The sequence below is a fragment of the Drosophila suzukii genome, chromosome X (genome assembly GCF_043229965.1).
Source record: "Drosophila suzukii chromosome X, CBGP_Dsuzu_IsoJpt1.0, whole genome shotgun sequence".
Lineage (NCBI taxonomy): Eukaryota > Metazoa > Arthropoda > Insecta > Diptera > Drosophilidae > Drosophila > Drosophila suzukii.
This window is the reverse complement of record NC_092084.1, coordinates 1,414,750-1,435,986: the sequence shown is the minus strand read 5'-3', so window position 1 is coordinate 1,435,986 and position 21,237 is coordinate 1,414,750. Positions and strand designations below refer to the sequence as shown.

The window sequence follows — 21,237 nt, the reverse complement described above, 5'->3', positions numbered from 1 at the left end:
AGTGGCAGATGGTAGCCAAAAGGGAACATAAACAGCTGTTAATTTTCAAGATGGCGGCCCTTTACATATTTCCCCTTCCCCCACTGACCAATAGGAATTGATCTCCATGGGAAAGATCCGTTAGTTGAAAGCCAAGAGCAGACCAGAGATGAGCAACCATGGCCGTGTCACAAGCTTGTCACAAGCTTTTCACGAGCTTGTCACGACCTTGTCACGAGCTTATCACGATATGCCGAAAGGAAGCAGTCACGACGGCATCTCCAATTAGCTTCGATTTAACAAATCAGCTGATCGTTTCTCCACCTGCTAAGCGATTATGTTCGCCTGGTGTCTGAAAAAAATTAAATCTAGCAATTCGACAATTTGCTAGACGAGCAAATATGGTATTTTGGATTTTTGATTTCTATTATTGACATTTCAATGAGCTCTGAAATGTAGTTTCTTGATCTTTGGCACCAGGCAAACATAATCCGTAGCAAGTGACTGCTGGGCGCTTAGATTTTCTTACTGGAAGACAACCGTTAGTTCAGTATAAGAGACTAGAGGTGGGGCAATCGCTTGATCGACAACAAAGGCCCTACATATTTTGGAGCAGCACACCTCTAGTTAAGCCTTAAAAACTAATCGTTGGCCACCTACGAATTTTCCTGTTCACCTGGTGCTTCAAGTTGAAAAATCTCTCATTTACTTCAGCAAATTGAAAGGATTCGTAACATATTTTCTGCCAAAGTGCTGGATTTACTGGTCTCAGACACCAGGCAAACAGAAATCATAGCAAGTGGCAGCTGGTAGTCAAAAGTGAACTTAAACAGCTGTTCATTTTCAAGATGGCGGCCCTTTTCATATTTCCCCTCCTCCACTGACCAATAGGAATTGATCACCATGGGAAGGATCCGTTAGATCAGAGCCAAGCGCAGACCAGAGATGAGCAACCATGACCGTTTCACAAGCGTGTCACTAGCTTGTCACCATCTTGTCACGATCTTATCACGAGCTTGTCACGATCTTGTCACGAAGGCATCTCTAAGAAAGCTTATATTAAACTAATCAGCTGATCGTTTCTCCACCTGCTAAACGCTTATGTTCGCCTGGTGTCTGAAATTAAAAAGCCTAGCAATTTGACAATTTGCTCGACTAACAAATAACAAATAAACATTTCGGATTTATGATTTTGGACAATTTTGCGGTAGGTTAGACTTACAGCTATTATAATTTTTCTAAACAGGAATTTGTTTCTTATAAATATTGCTTTATTTCAGTCAGATCACTTGCTATTTCGGCACTGCTTTTGATGGCGCAGGATGTCGATTTTTGACAGTCGCAACTCCCGTTGGCAGGACTTGCAGTAATAGCTGCCGGAGGAGTGGGAGGATGAGCTTCTGGACGTCTCTGGCATCGAAACAGGGCTATCCGATTTGGGCTTACGGCCCTGCGCCTTGCGACCCTTGCAGTGGGATCGGTGCACGAGCTGCTCCAGCACATCGAACTCCTCCAGCTCGAAATCGCATCGAGGGCAGGTCCATGGCTCTGCTCGTAGGGCCGCATCCATGGCCATTGTCCACTGCTGCTCCGCCAAGCAGTTGTAAACCACGTGCTCGGAGACGTTGAGGCCGCCCTTTTCGTCGTTGACCGTCATGGGATAGTCGCGGGCAAAGGGGTTCTCCTTGAGCTCCATGAGTCTCGTCGACGGAGTCTCGTGAGAGTACAGCCTCTTGATGTCGGCGGGCAGCAACCTTTTAATTGCATACGCCACATCCAGCGCCATGAAGTCGAGAAGCTCGTGCCAGAGCGTGCTGCTCCCATCGCTCACACCTGAAGATGCTTCCTGCTTGTTATTGAGATCTGGAATTTATAAATTTAGAGGATAACCCTTTAAAGATTAAGTAACTGCCAGTTAACTGACACTCTCGCTCATAGTTTATATCGGAATTAAAAGAATAAGTGAATTTAGGAACGATTTCCAACAATACTCGACTGTTGTAATCACATAACATTGGCAATTTAGTTATTTGTAGTAAAAATTGTTCGGAGGCACTCACCCTCTAGTTTTGCGTAAAGCAGCCTGCTCCACCGCTGTCGCAACTCTATGGCGCGGCTTAGGAGCTCCATTCCACTGCCCGGCATGGGCAGATCCAGTCCAAGCCAGCCGTCGCAGACGATCTGGCTGATGCCCGCATTCGTGTCGATGGAAAAGCTGAAGAGCAGCAGCGTTTGGGCAGCCGGCAGGCGGATGCAGTTGATCAGATAGGGCTTGGCGGTCTCCAGCAGCGACCTGCGAAGCGGAGTAATTAGTGACGGACTACGATTCCGTACTCATTTACCTACTGGTAACACAGCAACTGGTGGCGTTCGCTGATCGGATGCTTGGGCGTGTAAAAGTTCGGCTTGGCCAGCAGATCGCTATCAGTCAGCTTGAGCAGCTCGTAGTGCTTGGCGAAGTGGGCGTTAGGGTGCTGCAGGACGAAGGGCTTGAGGCGTGTGTGGAAGAACTGCTGGCCTCCGCCCTTGCAGTAGTTGAACTCGTCGCTGATGGCCAGTTGTGGGTAAAATCCGCTTCCCAGAAGCAGTTTCAGCAGCACAACGTCGCGGTGTCGATCGAGGCGCGCTGAGCGCTCCAGCAGTGTCAGCTGGCGGGGATCAAAGCGCAGCCGGAAGTCCACGTCCCGCATATCGCTGCCCTGCTCCTCATCCCGCTCCTCGTCGTCCTCCTGCCCCCTTCCACCGCTCTGCTTGAGCAACTTGCGCTGACGCGGCTGCTCGAATCGCTGACGGCGCTTCATGGCCTTTAGCTGGCGCAGTTCGCCGTGCCGCGTGGCCCGCTCGGCGCTGGTCAGCTGGGAATCGGAACTGCTGGCCACCACCATGCCGCAGCTCTCGAGGATGCGCTGGAACTGAGCACGCAGCTTGGTCACCTCATAGAACCGCTGCTCCTCGATGCCCAAGCGGCGGCACCACTGGCGCGTTCCCTCGCGTCGCATCTTTAGCTGCACCCACTCGCGAAACAGGCGTACCAGGGTGAAGAGGTCGCCCTGGTCGGACTCCAGCGACTCGCGCTCTCGTACGCAACGCTGGTCCGTGTGGGCGCGATTTGTCAGCGGGTTCTGCACGCTGAGCATGGCGGCCAGCGTCAGCAGTTGCTCCACCTCCGGGAATACACAGCCCATGAGCAGCATCTTGCCGATGGACAGCTCTACAGGCAGGTTGGCCAGCGAGCTGCCCAGCGGAGTGATCTTCTCCTCCACACTTAGTGCACACTGCAATAAGATATGTTCATAAATTAAGTTATTCCTTGTAAATATAATGGCGAAATTCCTTACATGTTGCTTGAGCGCCAGAATGGTCTGCTCGATGCGCTCCGTTTCCGGGGCTTCTATAAAAGGAAAGGCCCTAACGTCGGGCAGGCCCATTGACACCATCTGCAGCAGCATCGTGTCGAGCGGGACGCGGTAGATTTCCGGCGTGGGATAGGCCTCGAAAGCGTTGAACTGATCCGCGGTGTAGAGGCGAAAGCAAACCTGTGATTGTAAAGGAAATGTTAAGGAAATCAGTTCCCCTATGGCTAAAGCTTAGCTTACACCTGGTCCTGTGCGCCCAGCACGACCCTTGCGCTGCTCGGCCGACGACTTGGACACCCAGAACTCCTTCAACCGCTGGCCCTTGCAGGCGGCGTCGTAGCTCATTTCCTTGACCTTTCCAGAGTCGATCACGAAACGCACGCCGTCCACCGTCAGGGACGTTTCGGCAATGTTGGTAGACACGATGCACTTGCGCCAGCCCTCGGGTGCATAGTCGAACACCTTGCCCTGCTCGGCGATCGCCTGTCCACTGTGCAGCGGCAGCACGAGCCAGTGCGTCTGCTCGGTGGCGTACTCCTGGACGGCCTCTACAACCGATTCGATTTCGTTGACGCCGCTCACGAAGATCAGCACGTCGCCGCGTTCGCTAGCTGGGTTAGATTGCTATTATTAAAGTCCCTGGCTATTAAGAATTTTTTGGACTCACTCGGATACTGCTGGTCAATCAGGCTCAGCACCTGGACAAAGGGAGCCGGGTCTATGCGGGCGCTATGAGAGCGCTTCGATGCCGCTGTCGCCTGGCCCGCCTTCAGCTCCAGAGCTGGTGGCGGCATGTAGCGCAGCTTGATGGGAAACAGTCGTCCCGGCACCTGCACCAGCCGCGCCCCCTCGTCCCTAAAGTAGCCATGGAAGAGCTCCACGTTGATGGTGGCCGACATGAGGATCAGCTTGAGCTGCGGCCGTGCTCGCAGCAGGCACTTGGTTACACCCAGCAGGAAGTCGCCGAAGAGGTTGCGCTCGTGGATCTCGTCCAGGATGAGCGCGTCGTACTGGTCTAAGTTGGCGGCCACCGCCAGCTGGCGCAGTAACAGACCCTCTGTGATGAACAAAATGTTGGTGCGCTGCGTGCGGCTACGCTCGAAGCGAATCTGAAAGGCCACCCGGCTGCCGTAGTCGTCGAGAAGCTCGTGGGCCACGCGCTTGCACAGGGACACGCAGGCCAAGCGACGCGGCTGGGTGCAGGCTGAGGCATTAAAGGATTAGGGCATGTAAACGAATGGAAAACACTCCCACATACCTATGCTGCGGTATCCAAAGTCGTAAAGGAACTGGGGCACCTGCGTGGACTTGCCGCAGCCCGTGTCGCCGGCCACGATGACCACGCGGGAGGTGTCCAGGGCATCGCGCAAATCCTGCCGAAAGCGAGCAATAGGCAGGTTGCGCTGTGCCTGTCGCAGCTTCCGGATGCGCTGAAACTTCTCCGTCTGGCGGAAGTCCAGGTACACCAGCAGGAGGTGCCTGAACTGGGCCTGCACCTCGGCGTGCGCCTCCTGAAGCAGTTCATCCTTCTCCAGCCGCAGCGCCAAATGCTTGCTGCGGTAATACGGCTGAGTGCTGGCCAAATCCGACTCAGCGAGCAGGGGCGGCAGCACGGGCTGACCCGTGGCGCGCATCATGGCCTCGTACTTGCCCACGAACTTCCAAAAGTCGGCTTCGTTCTCCACCAGGCTTCGACCCACCTGGCGGCTCTTGGCCTGCAGCAGGCCCGCTAGCTCCGCCTTGCGGTCCAAAAAGCTGAAGTCAACTAGGTTGAGTTGGGGCCTCTGGCGGGCGGATCCTATATCTCCCTTTGATTTCCGGGACATTTTTGCCGGAGGATGGCATCAACTTGAGCTGATATTTACCGACACCGATAACACGACTATCGATAGGCCGCCACTCAGTTGATGAGGGGACCCCAAACCGATAACAAAGATATTCGGGAAGTGGACTACTAACATGGTTTATTTCCCTAGATTGCTAACAGAAGGAGCCGCTACCACATGGCGCGCTGCACGCCGGACAGTTTGTTATAGTCGGCGAGGTGGCGCCAAACGATCCGGCTGAGCCGATACTTGTGGACGACTCCGCGCGGCCGTGACGTAAGCGCACAGCGCTCCCGCACTCGGACCAACGATGAATCCCTCGGAAAGGCGGCAATCTCAGCGTCGGCCAGCTCGCGCAGCTCCGGCGGCAGGATGTCGTTCTTGCGCAGCGAGTTGACCCGCAGCCGCTCCACGGCGTGCTCCCGGACACACTTGCGACGCTTGACATCGCGGATCATCTTCCAGTCGGCGTACTTGGTGCGCACCTGCTGCAGCTGTTCGGGTGCAGCGATTGGGATTAGTTGGATTTACACATGCGGAGCGGGTGGCATACTTACTCCGCAGCCGGCTATCTGCACCGATTGGCAAACAAAGCCCCCGATCCTGGCCAGAGAATTCATGTTGCTGTTCCTGCCGGTGCGTTCTTCTTCCTCTTTCCCGATAGCTTATCGGTTGTGTTGGCTATCGCACTCAGCTATCGATAAGTGCTGTCGTGCACAGCTGATTGGCTTGCCTGCGAATGGCAACTGTATGGTCGTATATTTCGGAAATATAATTTCACCTGAATTGCCTATGCAAAAGCTACGAACAAGTAGGCTTTTTGGAATGTGTCTAAGAATCGCATAGATCGCCCACTAGCCACCCACGGTTCGAATAAGTTTTAATTAATGATTCAGCAGCTTTACATAACACAGCCGTCCAAGATTTGAAACGAGCGCGTTTCTAGCCATTCGTAGCGAGGCGCGGTTACTAGCGACGTTCGCCGCGGGACGCGTGCATCCGCGTGCCGGTGTGTGTGCGCCAGTGCGTGCATGTGTATAGCCGTGCTGACTGGTGTGCGTGTGTGTGGCCGTCTCACGTCGAGTTAGAAATTTGCTCGTGCCCGCAGTTTGCCTTTTTCGCCTTGTGTGGTGTGTCTACCCAACTACTCTGCCGATCGAATCGCATCCAGCTACCCCCCGTGCCGTCGAAGCAACTCAGAGCGCTGATCCCGAACCGCAGATCCCGCAGTCGGGTGCAATTCACGGCCAGGCGAGGAAAATCCCAGAGAGTCAGCAGCTGAGGAAAGAAAGAACAAGAGCCGACCGAGAAGAAGAAGCAGCAGTAGAAGAGGAGCAGCCGCAGCCTTGCAGAGATGCCTTCCAGCGATCCCCTGCCGCCCAAGGAGGGTGCGCTCTTCCGCAAGCTACTTGTAAGCCGGGTGGTGGTTGCCCCTGCCCCTGCCCCTGCCCATATAGCTCCCCTACGTGCCCCCTGACCCCCCAAAGTTCCCGCTACTCACCGGCTTCGGTACATCCATGTGCTTTTTCGGCCAAGTCAGGTGGAGTGCCTATTTTTGGCCAAAGCAAAACGTAGGCCAACACGCGGCTGTCCGGGATGTGCAACTCCTGGGTACTCCACCTCCATCGCGACTACGGTGTACCGCTCGATGGTAGCATAACCTCAAAATTTTGCCACTGGGCGGGATGCGCCAAATGGACTAATCCCTCGACTAATCCACTATCTAATCTCTGTGCCCCGCCAGAAATGCTACGAAATGAAGCAGTACAAAAACGGCCTGAAGCTGGCCAAGCAGATCCTGTCCAATCCCAAGTACACGGAGCACGGCGAGACGCTGGCCATGAAGGGATTGACTCTGAACGGCCTGGGGCGCCGCGAGGAGGCCTACAAGTATGTGCGTCTGGGACTGCGCAACGATCTGCGTTCCCACGTCTGCTGGCATGTCTACGGACTGCTCCAGCGCAGCGACAAGAAGTACGATGAGGCCATTAAGTGCTATCGCAACGCGCTCAAGTGGGAGAAGGACAACCTGCAAATCCTAAAGGACTTGTCGCTGCTGCAGATCCAGATGCGTGACCTGGAGGGCTACAAGGAGACGCGCCACCACCTGTTTACGCTGCGCCCCTCGCAGCACGCCTCCTGGATCGGCTTCGCCATGAGCTACCATCTGCTGCGGGACTACGACATGGCCAACAGCATCCTGGAGACGTTCAGCCAATCGCAGACCTCGATTGTATGTACCTGGCTACCCTGGCCCGTATGGCCAACGCCGATGCCATTGTATAATCCAATTTATCCATTTTCTTGCCTCTTTCATGTTGCTCCACGGGTAGGAGGCGCACGACTACCGCCACTCGGAGCTGCTGCTCTACCAGAACCAGATACTCATCGAGTCGGAGCGCCTGCAGCAGGCCGTGGATCATCTGACCAAGTACCAGGCCCAGATCGTTGACAAGCTGGCCGTGCGCGAGACTATGGGTGACCTGTACATCAAGCTTCAGCAGCAGGAGAAGGCTGTGCCCATCTTCGAGTCCCTGATCCGCCGCAATCCGGAGAATGTGCTGTACTATGAACAGTACATGGCCGCCCGCCAGGCGACCGAGTCCAGTGCCGTGGTGGCAATCTATCGCGTGTTCCAGGAGCAGTACCCGCGCGCCCTTTGTCCCCGCCGCCTGCCTTTGAACATCGCCACCGGCGCCGAGTTTCGCATCGTGGCCGATGAGTACCTGCGTCGCGGTCTGCGTAAGGGCATTCCGCCGCTCTTTGTCAACGTGCGCACGCTGCACCAGATCCCGGAGAAGGCGGCCACCATCGAGGAGCTGACGCTGCAGTATTTCGAAAACCTGACGCGTTCCGGCCACTTCTCTCGCGGGGACGCTGATGCCGGGGTTCCCGTCGAGCCGGCATCGGCGCTGGTGTGGACGGCTCTGTTCCTGGCGCAGCACTACGACTACATGCGTGACACGGACCGTGCCCTCGAGTACATCAATGTGGCGATCGACCATACGCCCACGCTGATCGAGTTGCTCATTACCAAGGGTCGCATCTTCAAGCATGCCGGCGATCCTGTGGAGGCGTACGTCTGGCTGGAAGAGGCGCAGAGCATGGACACGGCGGATCGGTAAGTGTCGCTTGAACGAAGCCGAATTTCTCAAAGAGACTTACATTTTCCTCCCCTCTCAGCTACATCAATTCGAAGTGTGCCAAGTACATGCTGCGCGGCAACATGGTGCAGGAAGCAGAGGAGATCTGCGCCAAGTTCACCCGCGAGGGCGTATCCGCCATGGACAACTTGAACGAGATGCAATGCATGTGGTTCCAGACGGAGTGCGCCCTGGCATATCAGCGGATGGGTCGCTGGGGCGAGTCGCTGAAGAAGTGCCACGAGGTGGAGCGCCACTTCGCTGAGATCGTCGAGGACCAGTTCGATTTCCACACCTACTGCATGCGCAAAATGACACTCCGCGCCTACGTTGGCCTTCTGCGGCTAGAGGACGTACTGCGCCAGCATCCCTTCTACTTCAAGGCGGCTAAGTGCGCCATAGAGGTGTACATCCGTCTCTACGACAAGCCGCTCAAGTCGGAGGCGACCATTGAGGAGATCGACATTGGTAATTAAACTGATAAGACTCCTTTTGTACAAACGCTTAACCGACCTAATTCCGCCACAGAGAACCTGCCCCCTTCGGAACTGAAGAAGCTGCGCAGCAAACAGCGCAAGGCCAAGAAGAAAGCCGAACTGGAGAGTGCGCAGGCCGCACAGGCGCAGGTGAAGCGCGAACAGCACCAGAAGTCGAAGCAGCAGGCGAACCAGGAGACCGATCCCGATGCTCCGCAGCTGGACGAGCTGGTGGCCGAGAAGCTGGAGCGCACGGATGATCCGCTGGAGAAGGCCATCGATTTCCTAAAGCCGCTACAACAGCTGGCCAAGGAGCGCATCGAGACGCACCTGCTGGCCTTCGAGGTGTACTACCGCAAGAACAAGCTGCTCCTAATGCTGCAGTGCATTCGGCGCGCTCGCGCCGTTAACCCCGCGCACCCCGAAGTTCACAGCTGCATTATACGCTTTGTGAAGTCGTTGACAATCGCCGCCAAGGAACAGCCGTTCAATGAGCACGTGCAGCAGGTGCTGGACAAGGCCACCAAAGAACTGATAGGCAGCAAGACGCCCCAGCAGCTCAACGACGAGTTCATTGCCAAACACAACGCTTCCATACTGCATTTATACGAGGGCGCCCGCAGTCTGTACGAGCTGGACAATAGTAAAAAGGCGGCGGCCGTCAAGCTGGTCACCAGCTTCAACCTGACCAAGCTGCGGCTAGAGGTGAGTGGATATTGTCTGACCCCCTGTTCTCAACAACTTACGCTGTAAATTTACATTCACAGGAGGCCACCAAAATCTACACAGCGTTGCGGGACGGCGATGTGTTTGGGGAGTGCGAGGCCGAGGCCGCTCTTTACCAGCAAGCGTGCCATGAACGCTTCCAGTATGCCCGCATCTTTCGTAATGTCGAGGAGCTGGAGGCCCAGCTGCAGGAGAAGGAGGCCGCCAAGCTGCGCGCCGAGGAGGAGCAGCAGCAATTGATTCATGTTGATTCTAGTGAACCGGTGTCGGTTTTGGCCACGGCAGCGGCAGCGTCTTAGGACCAAACAAGACTGCTACCTAAAACCCGCAACCGCAGATATATTCTAACAGCAACAAAACAGATCCGCGGATAGCACTAACAACCACAACAACAAAAAAACAACAATAATGAGAAGGAGAATGAGAAGCGAACCTAACTAACAACAAAACAATATGAACAGGAATAAGCTTAGCTCTATAAACAACGGCAACCACAATAAAATTCACTATTAACAACAACAACAACCAACTAAATGCTAAAATGCTATGACGAAGAGGCTGAGCTGATCGAAGCAAAGCTGAGTTTATCTGATTTGCTGAGCGGTGTGCCTTTTTGTGCGGTGGTGACCCCACCAATCCCACCTGAGAACACACATCCCTTCATCCATCCTCATGGCAGATCCACACAGCATCCCATAATAGTTCCGCCAGGAGCCACATAGCTACATATATAATTAACCAAGTTGACACTGTTGTAGGACTTTTTAAATTGATTGAAATGGAAGAACCCTTGTTGACAACACTACACTTGCTGCTGGCTTTCTTTTAACATTTTATTTCTTATTATTTTTAACGAATGCATTGTATGTACATATAAAGTCGTAATTAATTATACGCAAATCAAAACCTTAATTCGTAACGAAAGACAAGTCTTATTAAATTTCGATTGAGCACATGCAAATGAGAGCGGGGGATGTGTTGAGTACCCTTGTTCTTAGTCTTTTAGCTACTTGTGGTCTGTATAATGTATTTTGCATTGATAAGGGATCGTTTTCTTGTCCGCGTATACGTTTTTATGACTAAAAAACGGACAAGAAGACGGCCATAATACTCCGACCCAATTTGTAAAATCACAAAAACAACACTTTAAGAAAGTCGATGGCATAGGCTTGATGACTTGCCCTTTTATTTAGCATTGTAAGAGCTGGAACCTGGCTGATGGCCATTGGGACGCTCGCGCCAGTTGGTTATCTTCTGCTCGCGCCAGTTGGAAGTCTTCTCCTCGCGCCAGTTGGTAGTCTTCCGCTCTCGCCAGTTGGAAATCTCCGACACCGGCTTCGAAGCTTCTGGCTGGGCCCGGGGCTCCGGTTTGGCCTTCGGGGAAGCACCCGTCTTCACGAACTCGTCAGAAATCTGCGACTTCATGGTTATTGGCATCCAATCAGTTCCGACTGCAGTCATATAACGTCCACTGGACTTTAGCTTGTTATTTAGTTCTTCGTCTTAAGGGGAAAAACCATTAAAAATGAAAATTTGTTGTAGAAAAAATTTACCACCTGACATGTTCCTTCCGACGTTGATTAGAGCAGTATGAAAAATATCCCTGCTTGTAACACTAGGCCTGCTATGATGAACAGAACTTTCATCATAAAAAATATCGCACACTTTTCAGCAACTATACATCATCTATCGTATCTGTTTTAATGGCACGATATGGTCTTATTTTTGGTTTGTAAAGCAAATTTGGCAGTTATGCTCCGGTTCTAAAGTCTTAAAATAAACCCACACTAAAATTCCAAACATGTTTACTGTGACCATTTTTATTTAGGTGCAACTACTCTTACAGAGCGAGTTCCTTTTAAAACACTCATTTACATGACACATACTATAATATCTGGTAAACGACTAAAATAAAAAGGACTGATATCTATTATACTAGTAATAAATACAAGGAATATCAGGAAAAAGTCGAGTTTATTTTAAGAGGAAAAAAATATGAGTCAGTCTCATTTCAGTATTAATATAATCAACAATTTTTGTGGGAAATACAGTCCATTGGATGCGGCTTCTTCGAATGCCTTGCACAGACTAGGAAATGAAAATTTGATGGTTCTAAACAACTTTTTGCTTAGCGTTAGGTGGGTTTTAAACTTAGGAATACAGAGTTTTCAAATTTCAAGCAATGGGATCTTATAGACGAGCAATTCATTGAGTAGACCCCGTCCTTCGTGGAGCAATATTTGTATTATCATCATCTCAATGCATTATATATTCCAAATCAAATTTGGCCCCAATTCGGGGTACTCGTTGTTTCCTTGGCCTGGTTGCCTAGAAAAAAGGAAATGTGAGTGTTAAAAAAGATAATGTATATGAAAGGTAAGGCTGAACTACTTTTCTCACCTGAGATGATCCGGATTCAACCGTTCCAGCTGCTGGGACAGCATTCGATTCGGACTGTGATACCGACGGCTGCTGATCCAGAAAGATATTATTCCAGGGATTATTGCGTGATCGACGTGGGTCAATGCTCACCTGAATATTAAGCGTTTGCATTAGCTCGACAGCTTGATCACTCGGTGACTTGTCCGGAAGACTAGAACTAGAAGTTGTGTCTGTGGTGTCGTTCAACGATTGCTGCACAAAACAAAGATACTTGAAATGATATCGCCAAACCCAATTAATTAATTTAATTTATTATTACAGCATCTGGCTCCTGACGACCACCGATTGGCTGGGTACGCTTCGATTTCCTCGGACGATACGCCTGTATGGGCACAAAGTCCTGTATTGAGGAGTATCGAGGCGAAACCACATTGTGGATATCCTTCAGCTGCTGGAATGGCGGTAGATCCGGCGTATGGTGCGGCTGGTACGTCTGGTAGGGATTGGTCTGCTGCATGCGCACATGGTTGTTGTTGAAAACACTCTGCGCAGCCATGTTGTGGTTGGATCGCTGCTGATTTCCATTGTTGAATCCAGAGTGGGGTACGCTGGCATGCTGCTGCAGCAGTGGCTGCCTCATCTGGGCACCAGCTATGGGTGGCGGCTGCCCAAGATCAGCTCCCGCCTGGGCGCTTCTGTACCACTGCTGGCTCTTGATGCGATCGCTCTGCTGTTGCTTCTGCGCCTCCTGCTGCCAGAAGAGTGGTGGCTTGGGCAAGTTCTGAAATGGGTGCACATGAACGAGTAGGCAAGGCAAATCTCGGCTGAAAGGACTTACAGGCATTTGCCCGGGAGTTGGAGCCTGCTGCAGTGGCGGTGGACGTGGCTGTGGCTGCTGCTGCGTCGACTCCAGAGATTGCGTCGCCTCCCGCTCCTTCTTCAAGCCCAGCAATGACATGAGCGCCAGTGTCTGATCCTGCGGAGTCACCGTGGCAGCCGGAGCTGCAGTGCGAGGCGCCTGGGCCGGAGCCACGGAGGAACTGCCGCCCTGCTGGCGTGAGGAATTCTGCCGCCAACTTTCTGCCGCCGGCTGAGGGTTGGTCGTTGGGGCACTAGCCCGATCCCGCCAGTTGGAAATCTTCTGCTCCGCCATCGGCTGCGCCTGCGACTGCGGCTGGCCTGACCTGGACCACTCCGGTTTGCCCTTCGCGTCGCCTCTGGTCTTCACGAACTCGTCGGAAACCTCTGTCTTCATCGTGATGGGTACCCAATTCGATCCTGCTGCGGTCACATAACGGCTGCTGCTCGCCTGTTGTAGATCGCGAGGGTTCGTCCGGACGTTGTTGTCGTTCTGCTGGGGAGTCCTCGTCGACTGAGCCTTGTCGTTTGTCTTCTGTGTTTGTTCTAAAAGAAGAAAATTGTTGCATTAGTAAATGTTTAAAGGAGGCATGCCGCCCTCGGAGGCTATAACGTGATAAATCTTAGATGGCTTCTTAGCCTATTAATATTATCTGTTAATCTTAAAATGAATATACGTTTTTTTTATGTTTTATATAAATGTTAAACTATATATACATATAAGGGATATATGCCTTCTAAGAAAAGTACACACATAATCCCAATCCCTAGCCCTTTCCGTAAATTAACTTTGATAAAGCCTACAAACAAAATAAATAAATACGAGTGCTAGACTTGCTGAACTTACCGTTCGTGAAGATGACCACCATGGCGTTCTCGGGCACCTTGTAGACCCGATCTTGGGCGATGCCGTGGATGTCGTTGCAATTCGGAACGGGCTTGTCGAACAGCACCTCGCAGAAGGTGTCCACGGCATGGACGCATTCCAGGCGGACCGGATTGGGATCGGTGACGGGGTGGATGCCGATCACCGTGCCCTTGATCCCCACCGGCACCATGTATATGGTGCGGACGATAATGACGCGGTCGAAAAGTCGCACCGGCCGCCGCGATCGGTAGACTTCCGGCAGCGTGACATTGGGCTTGATGAGCAAATGCGGCTTAACCTGCAGCTTAACGTCCTTGACGGGCAGCGAGCGCAGCTCGTCAACGGCGGCCATCAGCAGCTCCACCGTCTCGCGGCAGACTGTTTTGGAGCCGCACGAGATCCGCTCCACCTTCATGTGCGGCTGCTGGCGCACCCAGTTGGCTAGATCCTCAACGCGGTGCTGGCCAATGGCATCCGGGAAAACATCCTGTTCAAAGACGTATTCGCCGCGATCGTTGCTGACTCCAAAGAAGGCGACTACGTCCGGGTAACGCTGACAATAGTCCCGCATCAGTTCCAAGGCAAGGCTGGAGTAGAACCACTGGTTGCCTGACCGGCAGCAGTAGCCGGCACGCTCCTCGTTTTGTCGCGGGTACTTGAGCTGCAGGCCAATGTTGTGCTTCGCCACGTTCTCCATCTTCTCCCGCCGAGGACCGAGAACCACCCACACTGTGCCGGTAAGGCGACCCAAGGCCCGCCCGTTGATGTTCAGTAAGTGGCAGACCTCGTAGGTGTTTAACAAGTCCCGATCGCGATTTTCCTGCAAGGCGCGTGCCTCCTGGACATCCGGTTCCGGACGCACACGGATGTTGACTGTAGCGATAAAAAGAACAAGATGAGAGGGTGAACGGGACAAAATTCCCCGAGACTGGATTACCCTGGATGCGGCCGCAGCTGTAGGCGAGCAGGGGATCCATCACAGTGCCCTCGCTGCCGTAATACGGATTGCCGATGAAGAAAATCGGGCTGCCGGCGGGAAAGAAGTCCTCAACCTTGCTGAACTGCTTTCGCATGCTCTCCTTCACGGCCAGTTCGGCCACCACACCCTGGGCTGGATAGCCGGTGATAGCGCTGCTCCACGCATCGCGGACCTTTAGCGTTCCCTTGGCCCCAAACTCCGTGGAGCTGCCTGCGTAGGTGCGCACGTAGACGAGCACGTCGTAGTTGTGAAACTGGATGCCCATGCGCGTGGTAAAGCTGTCAGAAGGGAGAGAGAAGGAGGAGGAGCATTAGCAGTTGGGCGACGGATGCAGGAAGCGGCTTCACACTCAACTGTTCCTGCAGCGTCTTGCACTCCGAGTCAAAGCGGCGCGACTCATTTGCCGAGAGTCCCTCCTCGTCGACCCGCTGATCTCGCGTGGCGACGCGCACCACCTTGGCCTTGATGAGATGCGGCCAACCGATGTGCACCACCTGCTCCAGATACTGCCCGGCCACCGCCTCCAGGCTGTCCTCCAGTTGCCGTTTGCGCGGCTTAAGGACCATGTTCTGGTTGCGGCTCACCTGCTCGAAAACCTTGACGCGATCGTGTCGAAGCTCAAACTAGAAGATGGGAGGGCACATATAAAGGCTGGCATTACGAGCGGAATGGCCAATATAACACTCACGTCGAAGGGCAGATGCTGCATGGTGGGAAAGCCCGGGAAGAAAACGTGCCGCGCCGCATTGGGCAGCTCCACACACACGCTGTGCGGCAGGTTGAGGGCGATCTCGCGCGACCACTTGGCCACCTCGGTGCAGAAGAGGTTCGCCAGCCCCCGCAGCGGCGGTTGCGGGGCCATGGGACCCTGCGACTCTGAACTGTGCCTGTAAATGTACATGGGACCGTGGCGGTTACGCTCGCGCTCCGCCTCTGAGAGCAGCACCTCGCAGGGACGCATCGCAGCTAGCAGCCGCCGCTCGTCTATGAAGGGTATCAGCACCACCGCCTCCCAGTCGTGCTTCTTGCCGTTGAGGTCGCTCTCGAAGTCCAGCGGATAGAACTCGGCCAGCGGACTGCTGGGCAGCAGCATGAGGTCATGGTAGGCGAGTGGGAGTAGCTTGCAACTGGCCGCCGGTAGCACCGCCAAGAGCTGCGTGGAGAAGGGGAGGCAGGATTTAGTAAAGCTTTAATATATGTAAGGATTATAATATTTAAAATGAAGAGTATAAAATAATCCCTATTTGGTTATTCTTATCAAGTAAATTGATAAATACGATTTTTTTTTAAATTTGTGTTTTACTAAATAGAGCATATTTATCAATATGTAACAACTTTTATTGATAAATTTTAATTTAAAAATTATATTAAATAACTTGTACTTTTAGTTCTTGGTTGATCGAACGTCCAATGCAAAGATTTATTTCTAAACAAAAAAGTTGTTATCTAGGTCCATAAGTTAGAGCAGGATAGGTATATGATCTTATAATACAGAAAGAGGCCACTATGGATATACTGACTGTATTAAAATACATTTTGGGTTTAATAAACCAATTAAAGTGCGCCAAAGCCGCTGACCTCCAATTCAGAGTGCTTACCTGCTGGAATGGAAGGAAGGGCGTCCCCAGCTGGAAGTCTATCTGGACCTGCTCGATGTTCTTGAGGTCGCTGATAAACGGCGCGTAGTGAAAGGGGTAGTACCAATCCCAGGACTGCACGCCGCGGTAGTAGTAGTCGAGGACCCACTGCAGCGCGTTGACGTAGTGGTGGCCCAACTCCTCGAGCAGCTGGCCCTGCGCCTCCCTCTTGAACTTGTTGCGGTAGTAGTTACGCTTGTAGTTCTTAAACTCGTTCGTCAGCATCGCTTCCTCGTTGCTCCAGTCCTCCTCGCTGTCGTCCTCGTAGAGCTGGGGATATGGAAAGGGGATTACCAGGTGGACTAAGGTCAGCGGGATCACCGCTTACCTTCATGCTCTCACTGATGAGGGCTCCCAGGTCCGAATCGTAGCTCTCGTTGGCCGTGATCTGGGCCACATCGATGTCGAAGGCCTCCGTCTTGGCATTCATGTACTTCAGATCGTCGGCGTGCTCCTTGAACTGCTCTAGTTCCACCTCGGTGAGGGCCGACATGAAGATCTGCAGGCGGCGCAGGTTTAGCTTGCCGTTTTCGTTGATGTTACCGCCGAGGGCCGGGTAAATGCTGATGTAAGTGCGGTAAAGCAGCGGTAGGGCATTGGAGGAGATGTGGAGACACGGCAGATGGGGTATAAAGTCGTTACCGACCATGAAGCCCATCAGAACCCAATCGTCAATAAGCTGCGCCACGTCCAACTTCCGCTCGGGCGTACTGAGAGCGTCGAACTCGAGCTCCAAGTACTCGCGCAGCAGGCCCAGGTGCAGCAAGAAAAAGCGCGTCTCCTCCACCGAGGCGCGCTTCACGTTCCGCCCGAACTTGACCTCCTCGCGCAGCACCACGAAGTGCAGTTCGTGGGTGCAGAGACCCAGGATGATCAGATCGGCGTCCAGGCCGTACAGGCAGTGGCGCGTATTGGGGTCAAAGTCCGGCTGGGCCTTCATGTACCGAATGTAGTCCATGATCTTGTGCTCGCCCTCACCGGGCGTCTCCTGGCCGCTGAGGATTACGCTGCACCGCTGCCACAGTGGGTCCGTGGAGATCTTCGTCTTGAGGAAGGCGCGCAGCCCGTCCTGCAGCCGCACCATGAACTCGGTGCCCGGGGTGATGCAGTTGCTATCGAAGCGCTCGTGCTCCCGCCGCTCGCCCCGCTGCGCCGCCTTCGCCTCCAGTTGCTCCGCCTCGCGGGCCGATCGGAATCTCCTGCTCCGCTGCTGGTTCATTTTGGCCCGCGGTGCCACCCCGTCGACGGCCAAGAAGAAGAGACGCTGCGGCTTGATCAGGTAGAACAGCTTGTCCACGTAGTTGAAGATGTCCTGGAATATCTGCTGCTCCTCCAGGTGAAAGTGTATGTTGTTGTCATCCGGATGCGAGCAGTTGTGCACGATGCCGTTCATGTCCAGGTACAGGTTGTCGAACTCGGGTATCTAGGGGGTAAGGACACATAGCACATAAGTAGATAATATAGCTATCCTGGATCCGCATCCGCATCCTCCGCATCCACTTACGCTGTGCTCCCGCGCCAACTCACTGAGGCAAGGATAACGCTCGCTGATGTAGCGGAAGAACTTCGGGACTCCCATGTCGCTGCTCTGGATTGGGATCTGTGGATACTACCGTGCAACTCCTCCTTGGTCACTGAAAATTTTGATTTTTGTGGGCGAAAGTTTTAGTGTTTTCGGTTGTTTTTCTTTATCAACTGTGTGTGTAGTTGTATTGATTAAGACCTTATTTGCAAATAGTAGGCGTGGCGTTGCCACAAAGTCGGCCCACGTGAGTTTTAACCTTGTGGCAAGGCCAAAAAGGATTTAACTCAATCAAATTCTCTTGAAAAGAAGGATTTACACAAGTGTTAATCTTAACAAAATAGTATATCGCTTTTTCCTATTTCTAAAATGTATATAAACTATCTTTTCGTATCAGGGGCCCAAACAAACCAATCTGGCAGCACTAGCAGAAATGCAATTCTTCGAATGCAAAATAATGTGTGACACCGTGGTTGATTGCAAATTTTACAGGTAAACAGCAGGCGTTGAAGCGCGGAAATAGAGGCTAAAGTAAAGCAGTGGCAGTTAGCGGAGACACACTCCAGGAATATTTTTGGTATTTCGAAGTGATATGTCTGGTTTATATTGCAAAGACAGAAATTAATGTTTTCTTTTCAAATGACAACTGAGACTTTCCGAATTTGATGTCGAAAATAACCCTCTTCTCAGTCTTGTTTACAATGCGTTAGTTTAGGGGTAATATTAACCTAATTACAAAATAAATAAAAACTCAATTTACTCTTGCCCAGAAAATGAAGTAAATTGGGTAAGAAATACAACAAAATCAGAATAGGCTATTTAAATAAAAAGTCACAAGCAATACATTTTTCCGACGCGATAACTAAAATATATCAAAAATATGTCAGCAAAGACACCCTCCCGACCTTTCAGTGTGACCGCCTGTGGAATAATCGCACTGTCTCCAATTAGAATAAAAAACGAACAGCTGTTTTCCCAACTGCAAAGCGCTTGTGTTCCAAATTTTACGTAATTCGTATTTTGTAGCCGAATTCTGCGAGTGTTGAGAGCAGTTCAGCACCCCTAGCGAAATGTCGGCCCTCCGCCAAGTGATGTGCCGAGGCACTGCCTCTCTGCAGCTGTAAGTGGGTGCCCGCGGCCCGGGCAGGTGCATCGAACTGGCCAATATAATCTGCTTTCCTGCTCCATTGCAGCTACCAGGCCAACAAACTGGCCGCCGCCCGCTGGGCATCCGCATCCTCATCCTCACCTGACGGCGGTCCACTGGACCCCAAGCTGGCCCTGGCCCGTCCCGATGAGCTGGAGCAGCGCAACAAGCTGAGCGGCAAGATCTCGGTGCCCACGGCCGTCAATCTTGGCCCTATAACCGGTGTCCCCGAAGAGCATCTCAAGGAACGCCGCGTCCGCATCCATATTCCGCCCAAGAATGCCATGCAGAGCGGCACTGACAACATCAACACCTGGCAGATCGAGTTCGACAACCGCGAGCGCTGGGAGAACCCCCTGATGGGCTGGGCATCCACGTGAGTAGCTACTCTCTCTGTCCAACGAAACAATCAGTAACCAACTTCTGGTGTTCTGCCATTCCAGCGGCGACCCGCTGTCCAACATGAACGTGCAGTTCGGTTCCCAGGAGGAGGCCATTACATACTGCGAACGGAACGGCTGGCGCTGGTATGTCGACGGCGGCGAGAAACCCAAGAAGGAGCGCGTCAAGAACTACGGCGTCAACTTTGCCTGGAACAAGCGCACGCGCGTCTCCACCAAGTAGGCTCCTCCACTGCCAGGAGGATCCTCAAGCCAGGATCATAGACAATTGTTCTTTTTTTTTCTCTTTCCTTTGTTCATTATCTGAATACCCAAATAAACAGTCGGCTAAACATAGGAAGACCTCTAGTGACCACAGTATTCGGTGTTTGATGTTGGTGCTCCAAGTCCAGATGGTTATTGATTCCCTTCTTCCTACAGATGCGAAAACTCCCCGTTTTAGTAGCCAGAAGAGTAGGAATGATGATGCCTGTGCGGCTTCCGCTCCTCCCGACGCCTGTGTCCATGGCGCTGCTTCTCAGGGCTGCGACTGCGACTCCGACTCCTCTTTCGACTGCCCGCGTGCCTGTGCTCCCACTCCCTCTTTTTGTGCTCCTGCTCCCTCGTTCTGTGCTCCTGCTCCCTCTTCCTGTGCTCCCGCTCCCTCTGCTTGCGTTCCTCCTTCCGGGCTCTCTCCTGCTCCCACTGCCTCTGCAGCGCCTGCATCTGAAGGCTAACAAGCTGGTGCAGCTCCTCGTTAAGCGTGGGCTTGCTCTTGCGGTGGCGACGCTGCTTCTTCCCCTCCCGCTTGGTCTCGCCCACTAGCTCGGCAAAGGCGGCATTATCCTCGAACTGCGGATGCTTTGCAGTGTGCTGGAGGACATGCTCGTAGATGAGGAGCCTGTTTGGCGCATTGAGTGCCACCTGAAGATCTTCAAAGCAGGTAGCGCCACTTGGCTGGCCCGCATTCTTTCCAACAATTTGCTGGACAGATGCGTCGTCGAGCTGAACGCTGAAGGCGGGGTTGAAGCAGCAGGAGGCGGGCAGTTGCTCCACTGTCTCAGCTTTCTGCTCCGAAATGTGTCCACTTCTGGCCTCCATCACCCCCTGCTCGCTCCAGTTTAGGCGCTCCAGGAGGTCGCTCAAGCGCCTCCTACTGGCGGCTATAAAGAGACGCAGCTTCTCCCGATCTCCGCCAGACATGATAAATGATAAACCAAAACACCGAGGAAAATTGATAGTGTTGGGAAAGCCGAAAATGTCTAACCAGTGCTGCGAAATGCAGCGTGTATTTACAGTCCTTAATAGTTTGGAATATCTACGATGTTATGCCGGTTGTAATATATATAGACGAGCCACTCAGCTCCAGAAGAGGACCGTGAAGGCCATGATCAGGCAGGCGGCGCCCACCCAGGGCGACTTTCGCTCCCCGATCCTCGCCAGCTTCCAGAAAGTGCCCAGGAATCTGCAATCGGCGGGGAGAGGGATTTAGCTTGGGAGTACGGATTGCAACTTCCAGGAGGAGAAGGAGTACCTACCCGGTCTTGTTCCGGTCTATGATGCTGGGAAACAGGGAGCGCAGATAAGCACAGGTGCAGATCAGCAGCAGGATGACCGACAGCAGGCTCTGGAAGTTGAACAGGGCACTCTGTGGAGGCGGAAGAAATACAGATTAGTCTCAGAATCAGATTACGATAGTAAAATTAATTCAAACCATGATTTTGCGAATCGGAACGACAACAAACGGTAAACCAGTGACGTGCCAGCTGCTCTGCCAGCGCGAACTGGTTCCAAAATCGGATTGGACACTAGAAAACTGATTCGATAACTATTGCGGCTAATAGAAATTCGGATATGCTTACAAATTAAATAATACAAAAAAAAACAGAATGTACTGAAATATATAATTATGGTATTCCCTAAAATGTTACAAGTTTACTAGGAAATTTCAGCAATAG

At 52.6% G+C, this 21,237-nt stretch overlaps 8 protein-coding genes and 1 long non-coding RNA gene across 11 annotated transcripts; 3 read left to right on the top strand and 6 right to left on the bottom strand.

The window, feature by feature from the left end:
- The first annotated feature begins 660 nt into the window (after positions 1-660).
- Positions 661-1,969, top strand: LOC139353382 (uncharacterized). The gene is made up of 2 exons (XR_011604627.1): positions 661-1,186; positions 1,260-1,969. It is a non-coding gene; the product is annotated as an uncharacterized lncRNA (long non-coding RNA).
- Positions 1,229-5,255, bottom strand: LOC108015371 (probable ATP-dependent RNA helicase DHX34). The gene is made up of 7 exons (XM_017081789.4): positions 4,594-5,255; positions 4,003-4,539; positions 3,576-3,946; positions 3,318-3,515; positions 2,326-3,254; positions 2,040-2,272; positions 1,229-1,842 (listed from the first exon to the last, which is right to left on the bottom strand). The coding sequence occupies exons 1-7, from the start codon at positions 5,159-5,161 to the stop codon at positions 1,265-1,267; spliced, it is 3,414 nt and encodes a 1,137-aa protein (XP_016937278.3). The 5' UTR covers positions 5,162-5,255; the 3' UTR covers positions 1,229-1,264.
- A 27-nt stretch (positions 5,256-5,282) lies between these two features.
- mRpS14 (mitochondrial ribosomal protein S14) lies at positions 5,283-5,873 on the bottom strand. The gene is made up of 2 exons (XM_017081790.4): positions 5,719-5,873; positions 5,283-5,655 (listed from the first exon to the last, which is right to left on the bottom strand). Exons 1-2 carry the CDS (start codon positions 5,779-5,781, stop codon positions 5,332-5,334), a joined length of 387 nt encoding a protein of 128 aa, XP_016937279.1. The 5' UTR covers positions 5,782-5,873; the 3' UTR covers positions 5,283-5,331.
- Positions 5,874-6,189: 316 nt separating this feature from the next.
- Naa15-16 (N-alpha-acetyltransferase 15/16) lies at positions 6,190-10,418 on the top strand. Its single transcript, XM_036820655.3, has 6 exons — positions 6,190-6,572; positions 6,906-7,394; positions 7,495-8,282; positions 8,345-8,772; positions 8,833-9,485; positions 9,548-10,418. Exons 1-6 carry the CDS (start codon positions 6,516-6,518, stop codon positions 9,803-9,805), a joined length of 2,673 nt encoding a protein of 890 aa, XP_036676550.1. The 5' UTR covers positions 6,190-6,515; the 3' UTR covers positions 9,806-10,418.
- Positions 10,419-10,651: 233 nt separating this feature from the next.
- LOC108015187 (uncharacterized) lies at positions 10,652-11,311 on the bottom strand. 2 transcript variants are annotated; one of them, XM_017081501.4, is made up of 2 exons: positions 11,063-11,311; positions 10,652-11,008 (listed from the first exon to the last, which is right to left on the bottom strand). In XM_017081501.4, the coding sequence occupies exons 1-2, from the start codon at positions 11,067-11,069 to the stop codon at positions 10,692-10,694; spliced, it is 324 nt and encodes a 107-aa protein (XP_016936990.1). In that variant the 5' UTR covers positions 11,070-11,311; the 3' UTR covers positions 10,652-10,691. The 2 variants fall into 2 exon arrangements, with proteins under 2 accessions (XP_016936990.1, XP_065723686.1); XM_065867614.2 differs by having other exon boundaries at positions 11,060-11,087.
- Positions 11,312-11,463: 152 nt separating this feature from the next.
- On the bottom strand, positions 11,464-18,278 carry pcm (5'-3' exoribonuclease pacman). 2 transcript variants are annotated; one of them, XM_017081495.4, is made up of 13 exons: positions 18,164-18,278; positions 17,735-17,864; positions 16,559-17,653; positions 16,192-16,500; positions 15,282-15,746; positions 14,948-15,216; positions 14,552-14,871; positions 13,594-14,487; positions 12,727-13,292; positions 12,208-12,669; positions 12,039-12,140; positions 11,907-11,978; positions 11,464-11,834 (listed from the first exon to the last, which is right to left on the bottom strand). In XM_017081495.4, exons 2-13 carry the CDS (start codon positions 17,807-17,809, stop codon positions 11,763-11,765), a joined length of 4,701 nt encoding a protein of 1,566 aa, XP_016936984.2. In that variant the 5' UTR covers positions 17,810-17,864; positions 18,164-18,278; the 3' UTR covers positions 11,464-11,762. The 2 variants fall into 2 exon arrangements, with proteins under 2 accessions (XP_016936984.2, XP_016936986.2); XM_017081497.4 differs by lacking the exon at positions 18,164-18,278 and having other exon boundaries at positions 11,907-11,975; positions 17,735-18,008.
- Positions 18,279-18,680: 402 nt separating this feature from the next.
- Positions 18,681-19,657, top strand: ND-18 (NADH:ubiquinone oxidoreductase subunit 18). Its single transcript, XM_017081500.4, has 3 exons — positions 18,681-18,872; positions 18,946-19,275; positions 19,343-19,657. Exons 1-3 carry the CDS (start codon positions 18,823-18,825, stop codon positions 19,521-19,523), a joined length of 561 nt encoding a protein of 186 aa, XP_016936989.2. The 5' UTR covers positions 18,681-18,822; the 3' UTR covers positions 19,524-19,657.
- Positions 19,658-19,708: 51 nt separating this feature from the next.
- Positions 19,709-20,482, bottom strand: LOC108015185 (arginine/serine-rich coiled-coil protein 2). Its single transcript, XM_017081499.4, has one exon. The coding sequence runs from the start codon at positions 20,480-20,482 to the stop codon at positions 19,739-19,741; it is 744 nt and encodes a 247-aa protein (XP_016936988.3). The 3' UTR covers positions 19,709-19,738.
- A 56-nt stretch (positions 20,483-20,538) lies between these two features.
- Positions 20,539-21,135, bottom strand: ksh (transmembrane protein 167A-like protein ksh). The gene is made up of 3 exons (XM_017081502.4): positions 20,994-21,135; positions 20,818-20,927; positions 20,539-20,744 (listed from the first exon to the last, which is right to left on the bottom strand). The coding sequence occupies exons 1-3, from the start codon at positions 20,994-20,996 to the stop codon at positions 20,639-20,641; spliced, it is 219 nt and encodes a 72-aa protein (XP_016936991.1). The 5' UTR covers positions 20,997-21,135; the 3' UTR covers positions 20,539-20,638.
- Between the last annotated feature and the right edge of the window lie 102 nt (positions 21,136-21,237).